The sequence below is a fragment of the Hydra vulgaris genome, chromosome 14 (assembly GCF_038396675.1).
Source record: "Hydra vulgaris chromosome 14, alternate assembly HydraT2T_AEP".
NCBI lineage: Eukaryota > Metazoa > Cnidaria > Hydrozoa > Anthoathecata > Hydridae > Hydra > Hydra vulgaris.
Genome location: NC_088933.1, coordinates 3,547,546 through 3,568,842, shown reverse-complemented (window position 1 = coordinate 3,568,842; position 21,297 = coordinate 3,547,546). Strand labels below are relative to the sequence as shown.

Below are 21,297 nucleotides of genomic sequence, written 5' to 3'. Positions count from 1 at the left end.
AGTATATCATAACTTTGAAATTTATTTCAAAAATCTGTTTGTTTTGATTTTCATTATATTTTTCAACAAAATCGCACTTGCCTCTCTTTCAAAACCAGCGAATCAGATTGCTCATTTTTCTGCCTATTCTGAGCCTGTATAGGGTTTCAAAATATGCGAACGGGATAGGAAAAATAATAACCTGAGCATGCGTAGTTTTACATCGGACAAATTAAAAATTATAATCTACATGCCCACGTGATGTTTCCCTTTCTTTTTCTGTTCCAATGAAAAAACGGATGAGTGGAAACTCACCTTAAGCGAACAATTGAATAGTAATGAATAATAACCGAATAAAAAGGTTATTTTTAAATAATTGTTAATAACAATTATTTAAAAATAAAACAATAGAATTACAAGCCCAAGTAATCTCAAGTCCAAGCTAAAAAGCTGAACCCCTTCCCCCTCTGACATTCTCTTTCATTTTAAACAAAATTGAACATCTTGGCATTTTCAAAACAAATTAAATTTACATTTGGTGAGAATGTTTCTTGAGCTATTCTTCTTTAAAGAAACGCAATATACATTGTTTAAATATTTAAAAAAAGGAGAGATACTTAACCCATTGGTATTTTGCTAAATAACTTTAAATAGCTCCCTTATATTAAATTTTCCCTTTAAAGTTTAGATTATTAAACTTTTCTGTTCTTTAGCTGGTCAAATATTATAAAATAAGTCTTACCAAAATTCAACCTTATATGAATCAGCTTTTAAAAGGGCGGATTTGCTTAGGAAGTTATGAGCAAATCTGCCCTTTTAAAAAACACTGATTCATATATGATTGAAATACTAAAGATTAGCATTTTTAGGTAAACACGTTTTACAAAAAAATAACACCAGACAATTTGGACGTAAAGTTCACCACAGTTTATACGCTAACCTAACTTTACGTAAACGCTAACTTGCGTAAAGTGATTCTTGATAACATGGTTACAAAGATACATACGGTTTCTGCAACCTTAACTACAAAGTTTGATGTACTAGAGTTAAATAAAATTGAATTTTTTTAAATTAAAATAAACTTTATGCTATGATTACCACATGATTGTTAAACAATCTATGATACAAAAAAACGACATTTTGTCAAGCAGTTTTTCAGAATATAAATAGATTTGTAAATCGTTTTCATAACAATTGTTGTAAATAAGTTAAAGCGGTGTAACAATTGACACAAGGCCGACGACACGGATTTCGAAGGAAAAACAATCTTTAATTTCTTAAAAAAAGCTCCTCCATAATAATATATTTAAAAAAAAAAGTTCTCCAAAAAAAGTGTTTAGGGGTGGTGCACGTGCCCTAGGCCCCCATTCAGCGTCTTCGGCCCTGGACACATCTGATACAAAATTTATTTATTGATAAATACTTGATTTTGTTATTGGCGTCCAACTGTCAATGTTTCTCTCTATAAGGGGTACTAACATTAGGATTAGTATATTATGTAGTAAATTTTAATTTACATTCTGAAAGATGGAATTAATGTAGTTTTGACAAACAAAACATCTTAAATATAGCACCAACTTACATTTTCATTTTAAAAATTAGCAACATTAAAAAATTGCAATGAAATATTATATTTAAAGGATATCAATTAGATTTGGTTCTGATATCTGCTTGAAGATTTAAAAAAGTTAATTTACGATAAAAAAACTTTTTGATGTTTAATTTCTGAAACAAGATAATTCTGATGTTTAGTTCTTACCAGTATTACGCGACATTATTAGATGTGGATTTTAACTTTCTACAAGTGTCAGTTTTAAAATCTGTTTACATTTGATGTATCGGCACACTTTTTATTTAGATTAACTCCTTCTATTTAAGGTTTGATTTAAATTCATTTAATTGATAAAGATTCATCAGATGTAGAACATTCCGCCAACTCAAGTATCCGGTCAATCTTCCCCTTACCAAATTACCCTAAACTGAAATATGCGTTTAAAAAAAAAAAAAAATGTAACAAAAAAATCTTGCATGCTTAGCATTTGGAAACAACATTATAAAAACACATGTAAGATGTAATGATTTAATGTTTTACTTATCTTCTAAGGTTTTTTAACAACAACAAAAAAACAGTTTAATTTATGCTCGCCGAATTGTGTTGTTATTTATAATTATGCGGATCAAAAGTTACATTTGCTTATTATCTGGCTATAGTATGTTAAAATAATTTAATTGTCAACGGGTGTTGGGAAAAACATTTTATCTAACTTAACTGCTTTATCTTAATGTCATTGTTACCCTCGCGTCATCTTATTTCTGATGCATAAAGTTTTCCAAGAACATCGCACGTGATCATTTTGGTAAACATTTTTAAGAGTCTTTTAATGATGCGAATAAGGTGACATTGACCATAACACTAACACGTTAGTTTTAACCCAATTTACCTCCTATTCTAAGTTTATAATGACAAAAGTAACTACCTTGGTGCCAACGAACCTAAGGTAAAATCTTATAACCATCGGCGATTTACTTATTTTCATGAGCGGAAAGGTCATATTCAGTCAATATTTCAGGTCCGACGACATTTTTTTAAGTAAGGAGGCTAAATTATATAAAACAGAATAAAAGAATGCAAAAATAACTTGAAAATGCCTGCCCGGGCCATTTGAGTAAAAAAAATCTATTTCATTATTTTAAATAAATTATATAAAACATAAATTTTAAAAAACATTTTTTCCAAATAACTAATCCTTACAGGAATTTTGGAATAGAATACAAATAGCTGAGAACAAAATATACATCGAATTTTTATTCGCACGTTTATCAAATTGAATTTTATTTTTATTAACTTTAGATTTAAAAAAAAATTTCAAGAATGCAACATTTAGTATAGTAGTTACATACTGAGATTTAACCGTTTTTATCAAAATTTTGTTTTTTATATCATTAGATTTAAAAATTAAAAAAATCCATCAAACATTATCATTTTTAAGATACTTTATAATAGTTAAAAAAAAAAAAAAAATGTAAACCAAGGGAATTTATAAATATTTTTTAAATTGATTTTATAGACATAAAATGATTTTTTTTGCAAAGAGATATATTTAACACACTTATACAATCCTTTGTGTTTTTGTCACTGTTAAAAAAAAGCTAAAGGCAAGAGTCATACATAAAACTCCAAAATAATCAAATCAGATAGTAAGATAGTTAGATAGCAGATAGTAAAATTATTAAAAAATTGAAGCTCTTTTATATTACTTAATAAAATCCTAAAATAATAATTTGCAAAACGTTTCAATTTTGCAAAATTAGATATTAGGAAAAAAATTTCAAAATAATAACAAGTAACAAATAACAAATAATAATAATTTAACAAATTATATTTATTTGATGACAGCGGTAATGCTAAAAAAAAGGCAAACAATCATAAAAAGTCAGAAAATAAACACAATATAAAATATTTCCGTGCTTAAAACAAATATGTATACAACATCATTAGTTTAAATCAATGCTCAAGCTTAAAGTGCTTTTTCTTTTTAAGCAAACCAGTTTTTAATAACGAGGTCTTTTGTTCTGTTGGGAATAACCTTGACTCTCTTGATAATAGACCGCTGCGGCTGAATTCTATGGAGTAAATTTGTTTATTTGATGAAACACAAATGCGGGTTTAATAAAGACAACACAAAATGAGTTGGAAAAAATAAATTATGACTTTATTATTTAGAATGGTTTAAAAAAAAAGAATGGACTAAAGTATATGAAGAATAAAGTTTATGAAAAAAAGGGCCTGAAAATTTATTGAGTTTTAAAAATAATGAATGGATTTAAATTAAATGGATTTTAAATTGATTAAACAATTTCAATTTAGTCGCAAATTAATTTCAAGTACGTAATTAATTTCAAATATTTATAAATTTTGTATCAAATACATCTTAGTACATTAGCTTTAATTTAGTAAAAAAGTGGCTCACAGAAAAATAGAATTGAATTTCTTACTTATATCCTTAATTCTAAAATCCAAATATAACAAATAAAATAGAATTTCAAATTTAGATTTTAGCTTCACTAAGATAGTTCAAATCAAAAAAAAATATTTATAATTTGAGGGAAATTTTTCTTGCTTAGTTTTGAAACATAAAATTAACACTCAGGTAAAAATAATTACCAATAACAATAGAAATGGAAAATTTTATAGAGTTTAAAAAATTTCTTTAAAAAACTTCAGATTTAGAATGCTTATCCTCATTTGCACATAACTCTCGAACTCCATTAATAATTATAATATCTTACTCGAGAATATTGATTAAATATTAAATTATCCCCTTAGCCTAGAATTTACACAAAATCAATAAATTTTGTTATAAAAGTCCAACTAAATGTTTCTTTTAAGATAGAAACTTTCTGATCGCAAAAATCAAAATATTGGCATAAATAATTTAGGAATATTTATCTCGCAAACGTGCATATACTAAAAACAAAAACAAAATTCATTTTTAAATTCCCTTTATCTTCTTAATTAGACATAATTTACAGTTTGTCATATCAGACAATGGTCATGGTAATTAATCAGATAATATTTTCATATAGTCAATTAATCAAACATAATCAATAGTAAATTATTAAACAACTGATTAAACATAATTTTTGGTACTCAAATAATTAGTAATTCTAGTAACACGTGATTATTCATACATAATTTTTCTCAAACCTAATAATCAAACCTATTTTTCTAACAATTATGCAAAAAAAATTTGACTATATCTGAACAAATCAAATATTTAAATACTCAGTTAATAATAAATGGTTCCCCTCCAAATAATAATTTTGTATGTGCATAACCTGTATAATTTTTATATATAAGCTTAATCTTATATAATTTACTTCTATAAATATTTGCCATAATCATAATATTTTTTATGCTTATGGGCTACATATGGTATGGTAGTAACACAATTTTTAAGTCGTGAATCAGATGTCGTTTCCTCATGTTTACTTAACCATACTCAATATTTGCAATATACGCTTAGTCATAAATAATTGACCTATATATAACTGATTAGATGTAACTTTTCACGATTAATTACACATAATTCTTGTATACTTATACATTATACAATATTATATATATCAAATACATACTGCAATATACTTGCTTTATCTTTTTTTTTTATCGCATAATTTTCCTATATTATATTATTCATAACATTAAAATAATGACTTTTTATAATTAACAAGATAAATTTTTAGACTATAGGAATTTCGTTGATTTGCATTATGTTAATATATAGATTTATATGAAATAATGTATTTTAATTTTTCAAATTTATACAATGCTTGAAGATATTTTTTTTTATTGGAACAAATTTTGGATATCTTGCAAAAATAAAAAAAATAAAAATGCATTTGCAAATATATACAAAATATTGTGTTTTAATTTTTGCATTAAAATATGGTAAAATTTCACGTAAAATTGTGTTTTATGGTATACTCAACCATAATCATAGACAGAGTTAAATTAAATAGATTAAACAGCTTAACTAATACTTTATAAATTTTTATATTGAGGAATATTTTCAATTTATGTTAATTGATATATATTATGAAAAACTATTTTTACAAACCCCCATCATATTTTACAAACCATGAAATATTGCAACACTGCTTTTATAAATAAAAAATTCTTTAAAAATAAAGTATACAATTTAAATCAACTTATTTGTAGAGGTTTTTTTCTACTTTTTTTTTTTTGAAGCATTTATATAAATTTTGACTAAGGCAAATTCTATAGCTGTAGTCATAAATGTATAAAACACACACATGTTTATATATATAAATCCATTATTGTAGACCTGTATGTTAACAAATAAACTTATTAACTTTCAATCTTAAATTAAAGCATCTAGGTTGTGGCTCTTATATTTCTAAGTATCTTTAATAACATTAAATAACTATTATTGCTTACATTTTATTATACTTATAAATTATTAGTTAAATAAAACAATTATAATTGTTTTATTACAGAGATAATAAACTATGTATTTTAGCTCCACACTATTGATACATTAGATTAGCTTTTGATAAACACCCCTTAATTCTGAAACACCCCTAACTATAAAATTTAATAACTATATATAGTCCTAACAAATAGTATGTCTGCAAATATAAACAACAAAGCCTGATAATATATTTCTTCATAATATTCTTATGTGTGTAACCATAATATTGTGTTCTCAATAATAACATGCTAGCTGCATAATATCATAACATAATTATGCAATTTTTATGATATAAGTGTTTATGCAACCCCACAATGTTAAGTTATGGAGGTAAAAATAATTATTTTAGATATATAATATTAACATCTTGGGCATGAAAACCTTTTCATAAAAAGCTAGGTGCTTAACTTGTATTAAATTATTTTAATAACCAAAATATCTCCATAATATTTTAGTATGTTCATAAATCTTATGTGTTGTAGAAAAATGCGAACATTAAATAAAACTTAACTCGTTAATATTGAAACATACTTATAAATAAAAACATCTGCTAGCTTCACATAGAATGGATACATGGAATTATATTCTCCTATCAAAATCTCCTATGATTTAGAAAAGTAACTTACATTTTGTAAAAGTTTAATAGTACAATTTATTTAAAAGTAAACACTATTTTAATCGCTTTTGACAAAAAATAAAATAAACTATGTAATGTAAACTGTACTTCATTAAATATTATGTGTATCAAAAAATCCAACCTATTAAACTTGTTTTTTCATAAACAAAAAATTTTGTATCTTTTTTTTTTTACTATTTTGCATTATAAATTACAATTTTAGTGAACTCAAATAACTAGTTATTTTACAGAATGCAAATAAAGTCATTTAGTATGATATAAAAATTTTATATCTTTTTTTATAGTTTATTTACAGAATGTAAATAAAAATAAAGTCATTTAGTATGATATAAAAATCAGACATTTAAGAAAATTGTATCAGTGCTATAATTTTATTTAGTTTTACTTAAAGCTTTTAAAATAAAATGATGGATTAATTGCAACGTTGTTTTAAAGTATTTAATTAATGTTTGTTTTTTCTCATACAAAATTTTTTAGCGTTGGTAATATGTTAAAACATTGTGTCCAATATATTTTTAGTCTTAGAATAACATTCAAACAATGAATGTTCATATTTATGCCAAATATATCTTTGATTTTTGAATTAGAAAAACCAACATTTCCCAACAAAAAATTTATTTGATTTAGGTAAAGTTAAGATTTTAATTTTGTTGGCAGAAATTTAGAAATCTTAATTAACTTACTCAAACTTTAAATTTATTTTGGAGTCATTATTATAAATTTTTTGATTGGATTAAAAATTAGATTTGTATTGGACAAATGTTACAAATTCAAATATAAGATTGAATTGAGATAAACAAGTCAAATTTTAAAATTGAGTAAGGATAAATAAAAAATTTCTTATATTTTCAAATACTTAATTAAGCATCAAAAAGTTGAGTTGAATAAATGAAACAAATCATAAAATTGGTTATGGATAAGTCATAAGATTAGGTTAAATGAGATGCATTACATGGGTTTGTATGTCACCATAAAAAAGTTCTGTCATACTATAAATTTGAAAAAAAAAAAAAAAGAATGTGTTGAAAATGGTAGCTAAAAGATAATGATTGTATGATATTGATGTTTTTAGGGAAAAAATAAAACAATAAACAAATATAAAAAATAGGAAATGCAAAAAAATAATAATAAATAAAGATAAGAATAACAGGGTTGCCACTTTAATCTTAACACAATAAGTTTAGAGGGTATATTTAAAACTTTCTTAAATATGAGGAAAAGTAGACTAAAAATTAAATATCTAAATATAACTATTGGCTTTTGTTTTTTTAAGTGCAAATTTATAAATAATCTTCAATAATTTATAAATAATCATAGGTAATAAGCAATTTCATAATCTGAAAAAAAATTAGCAAAAAATGTGTAAGAATTATTATTAAATTATAAAGAAAGTTGTGGCAACCCTGAAAACATACATATTTTTTTTTAAACTGTGAAAAAAATACTTGAGCAGCTTGCTGTGGTGGTGGAACTGCTTGTGATGATTGTGGAACTGCTGGAGTATATACAGATTTAGCAGCAGGTGCAGCTGGTAATTGATTAGCTAAAAAAAATTGTGATTATTGAGAATTTAATAGTTGCTAAAAAATGTTTTTAAAAACAAGATAAATCTAAGCTACTCTGATATGATTGCATTTGTTGTTGCCATTGCATGCCATATCCTTGAGCAGGCAGTTGCTGCTGTACAGAAGATTGAGCCTGAACAGCCGATGTTGTATTAACAGCATTTGTAGAAGGTTGTGTTGATTGGACTGACCCATAAACACTATTTAAAGTAGAGGTTTGTACAGTTGATCCAAGAGTTGGATTCACTGCCTACAATAAATAGTATAAAATGTATGAATTTAAAATGCATAAACAATGTAAAATTGTAATAAAATTGTATCATAGTTTTAATGAAGGAAACCTGGGTTACAACAGTTTGACTCTGTGTTAAAGTTGTTGATTGACTATAGCTTTGGGCTACAGTTGCAGGTTGACCATAACCTTGTGTTGGAGTTGCAGATTGACCATAACCTTGTGTTAAAGCTGCTGCTTGACCATAACCTTGACTAAAATATTGGTTAGCAAAAGATGATACTTGACCCATTAAGGATGCATACTCAGGTGTGTTTGTTGCCTAAACAAATTTTTGTTACCAAAAAACAAAAAATTTATTTATAAAAAATACAATTAAAAGTATTATAAATATTAATCTATAAAAAATCTCATACCATTTGTGACGCATACCATTGCTATAACAAAAAAAAACTTGATTACTGATTAAACTGTGACGCACTTAAAACATACATTAAAAATTATTACATTAAAAATTTCTGTTGATATATAAAAGTCTACAAATGAGAAAAATATTAAATTGCGTAGGATCATTGAGGCTTTATTTTACCTGATAATACTGAATATATTGTTGAGCAGCAGGATTTGGTACAGGAGTAGAAACTACAGGTACAGCACAGGGAACAACAGAGCTCTGCACACCACCTGGAAATGTTGAAGCAGTAGGTACGCCACTAAGTGCACCTGAAGCTGTGGGGGCATAGCCACTCGCAATTGTTGAAGCACTTCCTGTTTGACTATATCCAGTTTGGACTACTGACGGACTGCTATACGCATTCATTGACATGCTTCCTGGAGCTTGAGCAGGATACTTAGCTGCTAAAAATTATAAAGTAAAATTTATTTTAGTTAATCACTGAATGTTTTAATTACATATATTTTACATAATCAGGCTTGGTCAGGAAGAGAGTGCAATTGCACTCTATTCTTTTTTAGACGTTTTGTGAACGTTTATATTTAGGTATGTTTCCATGTATGTCTAAAACATTTAGACACGCTAAAACAATTAAATTCGTAAATAATCTTCTGTAATCAAATGTTTAATATTCGCAAAGCGCTTTTAAACTAAGTGATAATTTACTTTTATTGATCGTTTACAAAAAGAAATTTTTGATTTTTATTTTTTAAATTATATAAAGTTAAGTAAGTTTTAAGAATTATATAAATATAAAAGTATAGATTAATTTTTTATTCTTTAAATGTGATTCTTTTTAAAATGTTTGTACAATTGATTTTATAAAAATAAGACTCTCAACTATAACTGTAATAACTAATCTCAACAACAACTGTGCTTTTAATAAAATTTGAAAAATAATAATCATCAAAGTTAAATTAATAAACAAATAAACATACAGGACGACTGAACATAAACATACATAGTGAATTACGAGTGGATGAACACTGAGTCAGAGGGTCGAACAAAACATAAACATGCATTTATATAATGTGACTTACGGGTGAACCAGCACTGCGCCTGCGATTCATACAGAACAAAAACATATAACTATATCAAAAAGCCTACTCACTAAACACACCAGCGGTATTGTGAAGCAGTTCAGCTTTCTCTTCATAAATATTCTTTACCTTTTTAGTTTAACCATAAAAATTTGCTTTCTAACAATTTGATGCAATAAAAACGTGGTTCAAGTTTGCCAAAGACATAATCATAATTTACTTAGAATGTAATATGCCCTTTATATATTAATTTATAATATATAATAGTATAATAAACCTATAAACTTACTAAGATAAAATAAAAAGTTATTAAATGTACATAGTGTGCAGTTTGGATACTGATTATTATAGACCGCTGTTTCAGGGGTCTGGTGCATTGCATTGAATTTATTACTTTTTTTAGTTAATTTTTTTAGTAGTCTTTCACCAAGTTTTTTGTGCTTTTTCAAATGTTCTCAACACATCTAAAAAGCTGTGGCCATGTTGTCACAACTAAATACTACATGCGTGGTCAGATATAGAGTGCAAACGCACCCGCTTCCTGACCAAACCTGCATTTTCACTGATTTGCATATATTTTTGAGTTTAAATTTATGTTTATCTAATATGAACTAAATACAAAAACTAAACTCGTAAACTTTTAACAAATTGAGATCCATTATGTTCAGCAAATAACATAACATTTTTAGAAATTTAGAATATTTTTAGAAAAATAATAATGCTTTAAAGACAAAGAATTATTATTGTTTTTAAACTTACCGGCCATATTTGGTGCAGTATTCGTTTTATTAGTCATCTGTGCTTGTGGATAACCTTGTTGATTAAAGTTTGCATTTGGTTGAGATGGCGGTTGCTGTGAAGCTGCAGCTGGTGGAACTGATGACTGACTTGGCATGGATGGGACAGCTCCGATTGAATAAGGATTGTATGGATTTGTTTGTGGGTATTGACTGCTGGCAATTTGCTGTTTCACATTGTATGTTGGCACCTTGAACAAAAATAATAAAATTTAAATGACACCTTTATTTGTTTAAAGAACTATTTTTAAACAAAATCTTTTCTCATACTTGGCTATTATCTGGCTTTTGAGATTGTGAATGTGATTGATTCCAATCGTTTCCAGGGTTTGTCCAAGTATTTTGCATTGGATAACCCTGCATTTGATTCCAGTTTGTTGTTTGATTATTTGTCTGAGCAGCAGGCGCTTGATAACCCTGGCTAGAATGACTTGGATCATAGTTTAGTTTGTTTTCCATCATTTCAGGCTTGGAGGATGGTGCAGGGTTAAGACCGTTTTGCTCAGGCCCCCATCTTGATTTACGAGATAGCTTTGATGATGCAGATGTGTCTTGCTGTTGATTGTTAGACAACCAGGGAGGTTCTTTTTGCGGTTGCCCCATAGAGTCTGGTTGAAATGAATTTTGGAAATTTGGCTGAGCTTGAGAGTTCCATTGACTGGAATCATATGAGCTGTTTGCTGATTGACTATTTTGTGAATAGTTTTGGTTGCCCCACATTTGTGAACCTGTTTGCCCTTGTTGGTTTTGGTCTGCCATGTTATAACCATAGCCAGTCTGTGACATATTGGAGTTAGGAGCTTGATAAGGATTATTGTACTGATTAGCTTTATTATTTGAGGAACCATAATTACTTGAAGGTTGATTTGAATAACTATTGCTAAATTGATGATCAGAATAATTTTGACTCTGAAAAAAAAACAAATTAAGATAAGTAAAATAAAGGAAACTAGATAAAGAAAAAGAATAAATTAATGATATATAGATACCAAAGAAAATGTGAAACAATATTATACTAAATTCCTTTTGCATTTAAATTTCATTTAATTATTTAGTATTTTAAATTATTTTTTTATTATTAATTTTTTACACGCACCAAAATAAACAATAGATTTAAAAAAATAAAGTAAACAATTTTAATGGAAAAATTAAGGAAGCAATTTAATGGCTTTAATATAAAACATGAAACTAAGTATGTATACATATATTATATATTATATTATATAAAAATTAGTAAGAAAACGTAAAAATAACCTCATTCGAAATATTTGCATTGTTCCATGAGTTGGGAGGATTCAGTGAGTTGGATGGTTGATTTAATAAATTTTTAGATTGATTGAACTGCTGTTTAGGCTGCTGAAAATCTTGCTTCTGAGGTAGCATTTGTCTATGTTCCTGATTTTGCATCATCTTAGAGTTTTGCTGCCTTGATCCTAAAGGCTCTTTGTTAGAAGGGAATGGAGTATCTTGACCAAAATTTGAATGGTTTGACTGCTGTGCAAAATTGTTAGGAGAATCATTTTGATGAAAACCACCATGAGTTTGAGGGGGAAAAAACTTTTCATTTTGGTAATGCCCTTGTTGATCGTTTGGCGATCCTGGGAACCTTGGGTTAGAAAATCTTTGATCATTTGGTTGAAAACCTGGACCAAAATTTTGACGCTGTTTTTGATTTCCCATTAATGGTGAATTAGGATTTCTAAAATTCTGGTTTCTATGCCCTTGATTATCTGACCACATAGATTGGTTAGGGTTTCCTGGTCGATTTTGTTGGTTGGGGTTTCCAAATCGATTTTGCTGGTTAGGATTTCCAAATCGATTTTGCTGGTTTGGATTTTCATGTCGATTTTGCGGATTAAGATTGTCAGGTCTATTTTGCAAGTTAGGATTTCCATGTCGATATTGCTGGTTAGGATTTCCAGGTCTTGTTTGCTGATTAGAATTGTCAGGTCGAATTTGTTGGTTAGGATTTCCAGGTCGATTTTGCTGGTTAGGATTTCCAGGTCGAATCTGTTGATTAGGATTTCCAGGTCTAGTTTGGTGACCAGGATTTTCAGGTCGATTTTGCTGGTTAGGATTTCCTGGCCGAGTTTGTTGGTTAGGATTTCCTGGCCGAGTTAACTGATTAGGATTTTCAGGTCGATTTTGTTGATTAAGATTTCCAGGTCGATTTTGCTGATTTGGATTTCCAGGACGATTTTGCTGATTAGGATTTCCAGGTCGAAAATTAGGATTACCTGATCTTGGTTGTTGATTACCAGCCCTTGGAAATTGATTTGGATTTCCAGGACGCCCTTGCTGATTAAAATTACCTGGACGCATTTGCTGATTTTGATTACCCATTCGAACATGCTGGTTTTGATTTTCATGACCTGATTGAAAACCTAAATTTCTATTAGGTGTTCCAGTAGGTCCTCTAGGTTCAAATTTTGTTCGAACAGTATCTAATGGTTGTTTTTGAGTAAAAACTTTTTCTGTAGCTTGCTTTTGAAATTTATTTGAAAGTGGATTAACTGTTTCGCTATTGGCTGTATCTTTAGTAGCCTTATTTTCATCGTTTGAATCAGCTGAGGGAATTTCAACCTAAGATAAAAAATTGCATTTAAAATATTCCATTTGCAACTAAATTTATGTATGTATGTATGTGTATATATATATATATATATATATATATATATATATATATATTATATATATATATATATATATATATATATATATATATATATATATATGTATGTATAAACTTATATACAAGTTAATTTCGATGAGTTATACACTAGTTATACTTTATGATTAAGAGTTTACTTGATTCAAAATACACGCACACAAAAAAAAAAGAAAAGAAAATGTTATAAATCTTAGAAGTATGTAGAACTTTTTTTTTTAAATAATTAAAGAAAAAAAAGATGACTTAAGATAAGGGATTAATAAAAGATGATTAAAGATAAGGGATTTATCACAAAGTTTACCACAAGCTTATTTCAATATTCAAAAGCAAAAAAGTTTATTCTAATATTCATTGTGCTTGTAGAAACAGATGTAAACAAATACTAGATTTGTCTGTGTCAATGTAGAATTGTTTAATAAATTTTTTTTTAATCTTTTTTCTAAATAGTAAAAACATATTGCCTAATGAAAAATATTTTGATAATATATCAATATTCACAGCGCTAGTATAAACATTTCTTTTCTTGAAAAACTATTAAAAACTAACAAATTAAGAAGCCTGCAAATCAGTTTGTATTTTAACTTAAAATGTAAAGCACATAAGTTGTTAACACGAAACCAATTTTATTATATAGTTATTTTAGATCAACATAGTTGATAGTTTTATGAAATTACAAAAAAATAAATAAAATCATTCAAATCAATATTGCCATAAAAGTTTAGAGAAAACATAACACTGTTTAGAGAAAACGCAACACGGTTTAGGGAAAACATGAAATAGACAATATAGTAAAATAGTTATGACAAAGTTTATTCATTTTCCCTTAAATATTAAAGTAACTTTTAACAAATACTTTTCGATCATGTTGTAGAGAATCAAAATGTTTTTTATTTTATTTTAGACGCAAAGTACCAAAACATTTTTTGTAACCAAGAAATTATTCAAGAAAATATAATTCTTAATTTTTGAAAAAAACAATAATAAAAGAATAAATATATGAACCTCATCTTTCAACAATGTTGATTTTGCTGTTCGCAAAGGTGCCAAAAAAGAAATACTTATTAAAGAACCTCCTAGTACAGAGCCATCTAACTCTGACCAAACTTTGTCTGCTTCATCAACAGTTTCAACATCAACTAGTGCACTATCTCCAATAATCTAGTATTAAAAAAAAAATACTGCTTAAAAAAAAAAACATAAAGTGTGATTCTATATTCTAATTAGTTTTACTGTTGATAGAAAAAAAAAAAAACTAAATAAGGATTTTTTAACTTGTATATTTAAAATATATTTAAAAAATTAAATAAGTTGGATTAGTAATTAGAACTTTGAAATTTATATTTCATTTTAGAAAGTTGATTTTTATTTTATTTTAGAAAGTTGATTTATATTTCATTTTAGTTTGCAATTGAGTGAGTTAAAAAACAAATCTATGACATGATCTACACCATATCCTTGGTTGTCTGCTTTGTTTTGGTTTGCTATTCAGAGTTCTTAAGAGTATAAAAAGTAGATTTTTAAAAGAGTAAAAAAAAATAATTCTTTTTTATTTTTAGTCATTTTATTTCACACAAATACAAACCTGGCAAAATACTATTTTAGCTTCAGAAGATAACAATTCTTTTATTTCATCAACTGATGTATTGGGCGGAAAGTTTTCAACACATAATGATGTACTATGTACTTTATCATAACTGTCTAGACCAGAAGGAGCATAGTCAATTTTTAATTTTTTCTCCTTTGACTCTTGAACAAGTTTTGTACGTGCAGTCTCAGCATCTGCTTGATTAACATATTCAACAAATCCATAGCCTTTACTGAGACCTGACTTCTTATCATAAACTAGTAGAAAAAAAACAAATTTCAAAAAAGTTTACATTTAGTCATAAATAATTATCTTTATTTTAAATCATTATCTTAAACCTAATTATATAAAAACAACAGGCAACAAAAACCAATGAAAAATAACTGAAAAACCTAAAAATATTCTTTCAATTGCACCACATTGTGATGCTAATTCACGGAATTTTTCAAGACTGCAATCATAAGCCAAGTTTCCGACATATAGCATAAAAGTAGATTGGGAGTAAGATGCAGCCATCGCCTGGTTATTGAATAACTTGCCATTAAATTGGCTTATAGCTTTTTGTGCTTGCTCAGGAACCGAAAACAAAATATGAACTAAATAGATTATAATTAAATTACAATTATTAACTTATAATTGCATACTGAAACAATGTGAGTGCTTCAGTAAAAACATTTACTAAGCATTTAAACAGACGGAATCAAAACACAAAAGTAATCTAGGGCATAACACACACGCATACACACAGATATATATACACACACACACACATATATATATAAATAAATTAGTAAAAAATAATTGTTAACATATATGTATGTATGTATGTATATATATATATATATATATATATATATATATATATATATATATATATATATATATATGTATGTATGTATGCATGTATGTATGCATGTATGTATGTATGTGTGTGAGTGTATGTATGTATCAGGGTGTTAACCAGCTCAATGGCACTGCATATACCACAGAATTCCAATCAGGTTTAGAATTCCTAAAATTCAATGATCTTTTTTTTTTTTTTAAAAAAAAAAGTAATAACACAATATCAATGCAAAATCATAACATTTAGTAAAACAAGAATAAACATTCCCAATATTGCAAAAACACACACATATATATATATATATATACATATATATACATATATATATATATATATATATATATATATATATATATATATATATATATATATATATATATATATATATATATATATTAGGGTGATTCAGATTGTAATAGAAAAAAAAAATGTCACAAAAAACATTCTCCTCAAGGTTGCCTGTGTTCCTTTATCACCTAGGATCATGTGTACCAAAAATTAGACTAAAAGAAGCAATTTTAGGGGTTGCCATGTTTTATAAGATGAATTAACCATTGGTAAAATTTTGTGATTTTCTCAAATTTTGCAAATTTGTTTTTTCATTGTTTATTTATTTATAATTTAGAAATTGATAATATGGCAACCACTAGATCTTCTGCTGAGGTGTGGCTTGTTGGTAAACCTACACAAACTCTGTCGACTGCCAGACTTCCTTCAAGAGGGGATGTTCTTCGGAGGTTGCTCTTCCATCATATAGAAGAGAAACAAGAAGTGAAAAAAAGTATTCGGGCAACAATTAAAGCAGTTCTTTTTATATGGGAGAGAGGAAAAATTCCAACTCAAAGAATTGACAATGCGGAAAGAAAGTTAAAAAAACTTTATGACGAATATCTGCTGCTGAAAAAACACCGAGGATCGGTGTTTTTTCAAAATTGGACAGCTGTCAAATGAAAGACAGCTGTCAATTGGACAGCTGTCAAAATTGGACAGCTGTCAAATGAAAGAAGGAATTTTCCACGCTGACCTTGAAGAACTTTTTGATATTTCAACCAAGAATGCATCAGAAGTTATGAAAAACGATGAAGATAAAGCATTTTTACGGAAACGAGTCCGAGAAACTAAAATGGAATTGAGGCGTCAAAGAAGTCAAGCGGAACTGATGGAAAAAACAGAACTCATTTCTTCTTCATCAGCAGTTGACATTGTGAGTGAAAGTAGCTCTAGTTCCTCGGATGATGATGAATATCAGACTCCTTCCGCTTCCAGCACACTGAGCACAAGTGGTTCAACGAAAAAGAAGATGAAAGTTCTAACAAATAATGTTGTATCATCTCTTGATCGTGTTAATATTTCTGATCGCCGTGCACTCTTCGTGGTTGGAACAGTGTCTCAGGCTCTTGGTCACTCGGTAAAAGATTTATCATTGTCGTACAGCACAATCCGCAGAAAAAGGCGATCTGTTCGTGAAGCGGTGACTACAGCTGACAAGGTTGATTTCTCTCCTGATGATCCACTTCTTCTGCATTGGGATGGAAAGCTCTTACCTGATATCACTGGTGGTCAAAAAAAACTGGATAGAATTGCCATCCTTGTGATTGGTGGTGGGGTGAAAAAATTGCTGGGTGTTCCAAAGATTGATCGAGGTACAGGTGAGCAACAGGCTGATGCTTGCATGAAGGCTCTTAAAGACTGGAAATTGAAAGAATTTGTTCGGGGACTGGTTTTTGACACTACTTCATCTAACACTGGGTTGAACAATGGTGCCTGCACAATAATGGAGCAGAATCTTGACCGTAATCTTATATGGATAGCATGCAGGCACCATATGTTTGAAGTCATGCTTTCCACCATTTTCACGACTGCATTTGGAACCAGTGGAGGACCTGAAGTTGGAATTTTTAACCGTTTCCAGAAACAATGGCCAGCAATCAACAAGGAGGTGTTCACTATAGGGAATAAAGAATTTTACAACTGCGATTTTTTTCTCAAACTCCGTGAAGAAATGGTAGTATATTATAGTGAAGCAATTAAAGGTCAACAACCCAGGGATGATTACTTAGAACTCTTGAATTTGTGCCTTATTTTCCTTGGAGGATCAACTACAACATCGGAGTTCAAAGTGAAGTTTCGGGCTCCAGGTGCAACACACAATGCACGTTGGATGGCAAAAGCTATATATTGTATAAAGATATATTTGTTTCAGGATCAATTTGTTATTACTGCAAAGGAAAAGAAAGGAATAACAGATATAAGTCTTTTTGTGGCATTTGTATACGGACAGTTTTGGAATGAAGCTCCGTTAGCTGAACGAGCACCATTCAATGATGCCTAGCTTCTTCAACGGATTCAAGAATATCCAAATCGTACAATTGCAATTAATGCAGCAAAAGTTTTGCATCGCCACCTCTGGTATTTTTCTGAACATCTAATAGGATTGGCTTTCTTCGATTCCCGTGTCGACAACAACACCAAGAGAGACATGGCAAACAACCTGAAACAACAGCCAAGGCAGAAATCTCTCAAAAGACTTGATGCTGCCACATTCGATTGTCACAGCCCATTGTCTTCCTTCGTCACACAACGCACCGCAGAACTTTTCGATCTAATTTTGAAAAATGGAAAAGAAAAAGCTGAATCATTTTTAATGAAAGAATCTTCAGAGTGGGATATGGATTCAACATATCTTGAAATGAAGCACAAGGTTCGTCAAATAAAAGTCGTCAACGATTGCGCGGAACGAGGCATAGCACTTATAACATCCTTTAACTCAAGCGTTACGAAAGATGAAAACCAAAAGCAGTTTCTTCTTAGATTGGTTGATCTTCACCGGAAGGAATTTCCAGTTGCATCAAAGTCTACCCTGATGAAGATGACTGTTGAATGATGAAGATGATTGATTTATTATTGCCTAGTAATAGTATTTAGTATTTATTATCAATAAGAAATTGATAATAAATAATTCAGTAATATAATATAAAAAATGTAAAAATAAAAATTTTTTTTTTTACTTTTTGTAACCTTATACCAAAATGTGACATAACATGGCAACCCCTAAATATCATCCGATTTGATTCAAATTTTGCCCAATAACTACTATTGTCATATAGAACAAGGGCAAGCTTGAGGACAACTAAAGTTTTGAACCTACAAATTTTGCATCACCCTAATATATATATATATATATATATATATATATATATATATATATATATATACACACACACACACAGGGTATACAACTAATTTCTGACCCTCTCATATTTGCTCTGTTGACAATATTTTTAAACATTCTAATTCGGTTGTTGTAGTTATATGGAGGAAGGTTCTTTCAAGAACCTGAATAAAAATGCAAGATGGAGCAAATTGCCATACCACAAAAGCAACAATGGATGTCATCAATAGGGAGTTCAACAATGCCTGGACTGATTGGCTAAGAAATTCACCAGACCTTAATTGCATTGAGCATGTAATTGTATGTAAATGATGAGCAGCTGTAGCACAGTTATGAGCAGCTGTGGCACAACGGTAGTCAACTTGCCTTAGAAACAAAGGATCTGTGGTTCAAAACCCTTCTTTGGGCAAGTTTTAATTCAGAAATTAGTTGTACACTCTGTATGTCTATATATGTATATAGACAGTGCTTAATAAAAAAGTAAAGTAATCATATGTTAGAAGATTAAATAATTATAATTAAATTTGTCTGAGAAAGAACGTTTTTTTCGCTTTATGCAATCATCAGGCATAAAAAACCAAGGTATCAACAAAAAAAATTATATACAAAAATACAACACAGTGTTAGCTTAGATAACATTAAAGTAGCAGATAACAAATTTGTTTTCGTAGCTGCATTTTGCTTACTTCATTTATTAGTTTTAAAGACGATGTAACTATTGCTTATTTTTCAAAAGACAAAAATCTTACACAGAAAATTGTATTTTCATAATAACAAAATCTTTAATTTACTCTAATTTTGAATTGCACTATGTATCATAGTCACAACAAACAATTTTTTTATATCTTCACTTGCAGCAAGGCTGCAAGCAACCACTATTAGAGTTGAGAGCTACTGAAAAAAAAAAGATGTAGTTTATAAAAGATTAAAAGATTGCAAATTAAATGAATCAGTAAAACAAGATAAAGGAAGTGAATTCCAAAGAACTGATGTTCTAGGAAAAAAAAAAAATGAATAAGAATTTTTGGATGAGACTTAATTGAATGACGAGTACACAAGAATGAATTTTAGTATGTGGCAAAAGAGATGCTAGCTCTTTAGAGCAGTGCCCATTAAAGTATTTATGGAAAAGATAAAGAGAAGCAACATTATAACGATGTAATAATGGTTGGAGGTTGGCTGCAAGAGCAAGTCCGACTATGTTTGCAATATATTTTTGCACCTTATCTAAAAGAAAAAGGACATCATTGGAAGAAAAGCCCCTAGATATGGCAACAGTATTCCATACAAGGGCAGATTTGAGATTAATAAAGCTAAAGAATAGAATCCTGAATAAGAAAGTGGCGAGCACAATAAAGAATTTAGAAAATCATTGTATATTTTTCAAATTATTGAAACATCAACACACACAAAAATATAAAATGATAAATATATATATATAAACATTCAAGCAGCCTAAAAATAATAAAAATATTTAAAATATAATAAAAATATTTTTGTTATAATTATTCTTTAAGATCATAATAGGATGTATATTATTTTGAGTCTCAGATTCTTATTGTAAAAACAAAGAAAAAAAATCACACACACAAAATGGAAATGCGCATCTGCAAATTTAATTTTATCTAAATTAGTAGTGCATTGTATTTTTGTATATAATTTGCGTACAATTGAATTTGTTTGTCTCAAACAAATTCAATTGTAATTATTTAATCACTCTTTTAGTACATAATAATTGCAAAAAAACAAAACAAAAAAAAAACCTATATATATATATATGAAATTTAAATCCTTAGTAAATAAATATTCGACCTGTATTATTTGCATCTTTGTATATATTGTTGTAGTTAAAAGAAGTCAGAAGAATCTTTGCAACTTGCTAAAAATATTGTTTAAGAATAAATAAAAAGTACTTGCTAAATCTGTTATCTAAAACCAATAGAAAATTAAAGAAAAAAAAATTAAAAAATAAAAGAAACCTCTTCTGATACATTAGTAGGAAGACCTTTAATTTGGATACGCCTTCGGTAATAGAAAGAAGTTTCCGATTCAGCTAACAACTTTTTCTTTTCATCTTCACTTATCTTTGGCTGCTCACTAATAATTTGTCGTTCTTGCATGTTTTATTTTATATTTTTAATAAAAACTAGAATAAAAGAAAAATAGCAAACTTAAATATCAAAATATCATTTATTCTATCATTTATTCTAACATTTACTTTACTATAATTCATTTGATTAAATTTATATCTTTACATTATTACCTATAACTCTTTTATTATATTATAAAAAAATATATATCAAAATAAATTTTCTTATATTTTCA

The 21,297-nt window shown here is 28.1% G+C and overlaps 1 protein-coding gene across 2 annotated transcripts; it reads right to left on the bottom strand.

The window, feature by feature from the left end:
- Positions 1–3,421: 3,421 nt before the first annotated feature.
- LOC100207209 (GATA zinc finger domain-containing protein 14) lies at positions 3,422–21,135 on the bottom strand. Of its 2 annotated transcripts, none has more exons than XM_065818407.1 (14): positions 20,952–21,135; positions 20,785–20,851; positions 15,349–15,552; positions 14,954–15,213; positions 14,374–14,529; positions 11,955–13,283; positions 10,971–11,609; positions 10,663–10,891; positions 8,999–9,267; positions 8,826–8,846; positions 8,519–8,731; positions 8,232–8,427; positions 8,058–8,155; positions 3,422–3,603 (listed from the first exon to the last, which is right to left on the bottom strand). In XM_065818407.1, exons 1-14 carry the CDS (start codon positions 21,090–21,092, stop codon positions 3,532–3,534), a joined length of 3,894 nt encoding a protein of 1,297 aa, XP_065674479.1. In that variant the 5' UTR covers positions 21,093–21,135; the 3' UTR covers positions 3,422–3,531. The 2 variants fall into 2 exon arrangements, with proteins under 2 accessions (XP_065674479.1, XP_065674480.1); XM_065818408.1 differs by having other exon boundaries at positions 8,999–9,264; positions 20,952–21,129.
- Positions 21,136–21,297: the final 162 nt, after the last annotated feature.

What these genes read in the sequence shown, in the direction of transcription:
- LOC100207209 (XM_065818407.1), bottom strand. Translation starts at nt 21,092, where the DNA reads ATGCAAGAACGACAAATTATTAGTGAGCAGCCAAAGATAAGTGAAGAT. An exon ending in TACTGCACCAAATATGGCCG is followed by an intron (nt 9,268 to 10,662) that starts GTAAGTTTAAAA and finishes TATAATTTTTAG; the next exon opens with CAGCTAAGTATCCTGCTCAA. An exon ending in AATGGTATGCGTCACAAATG is followed by an intron (nt 8,732 to 8,825) that starts GTATGAGATTTT and finishes AAATTTGTTTAG; the next exon opens with GCAACAAACACACCTGAGTA.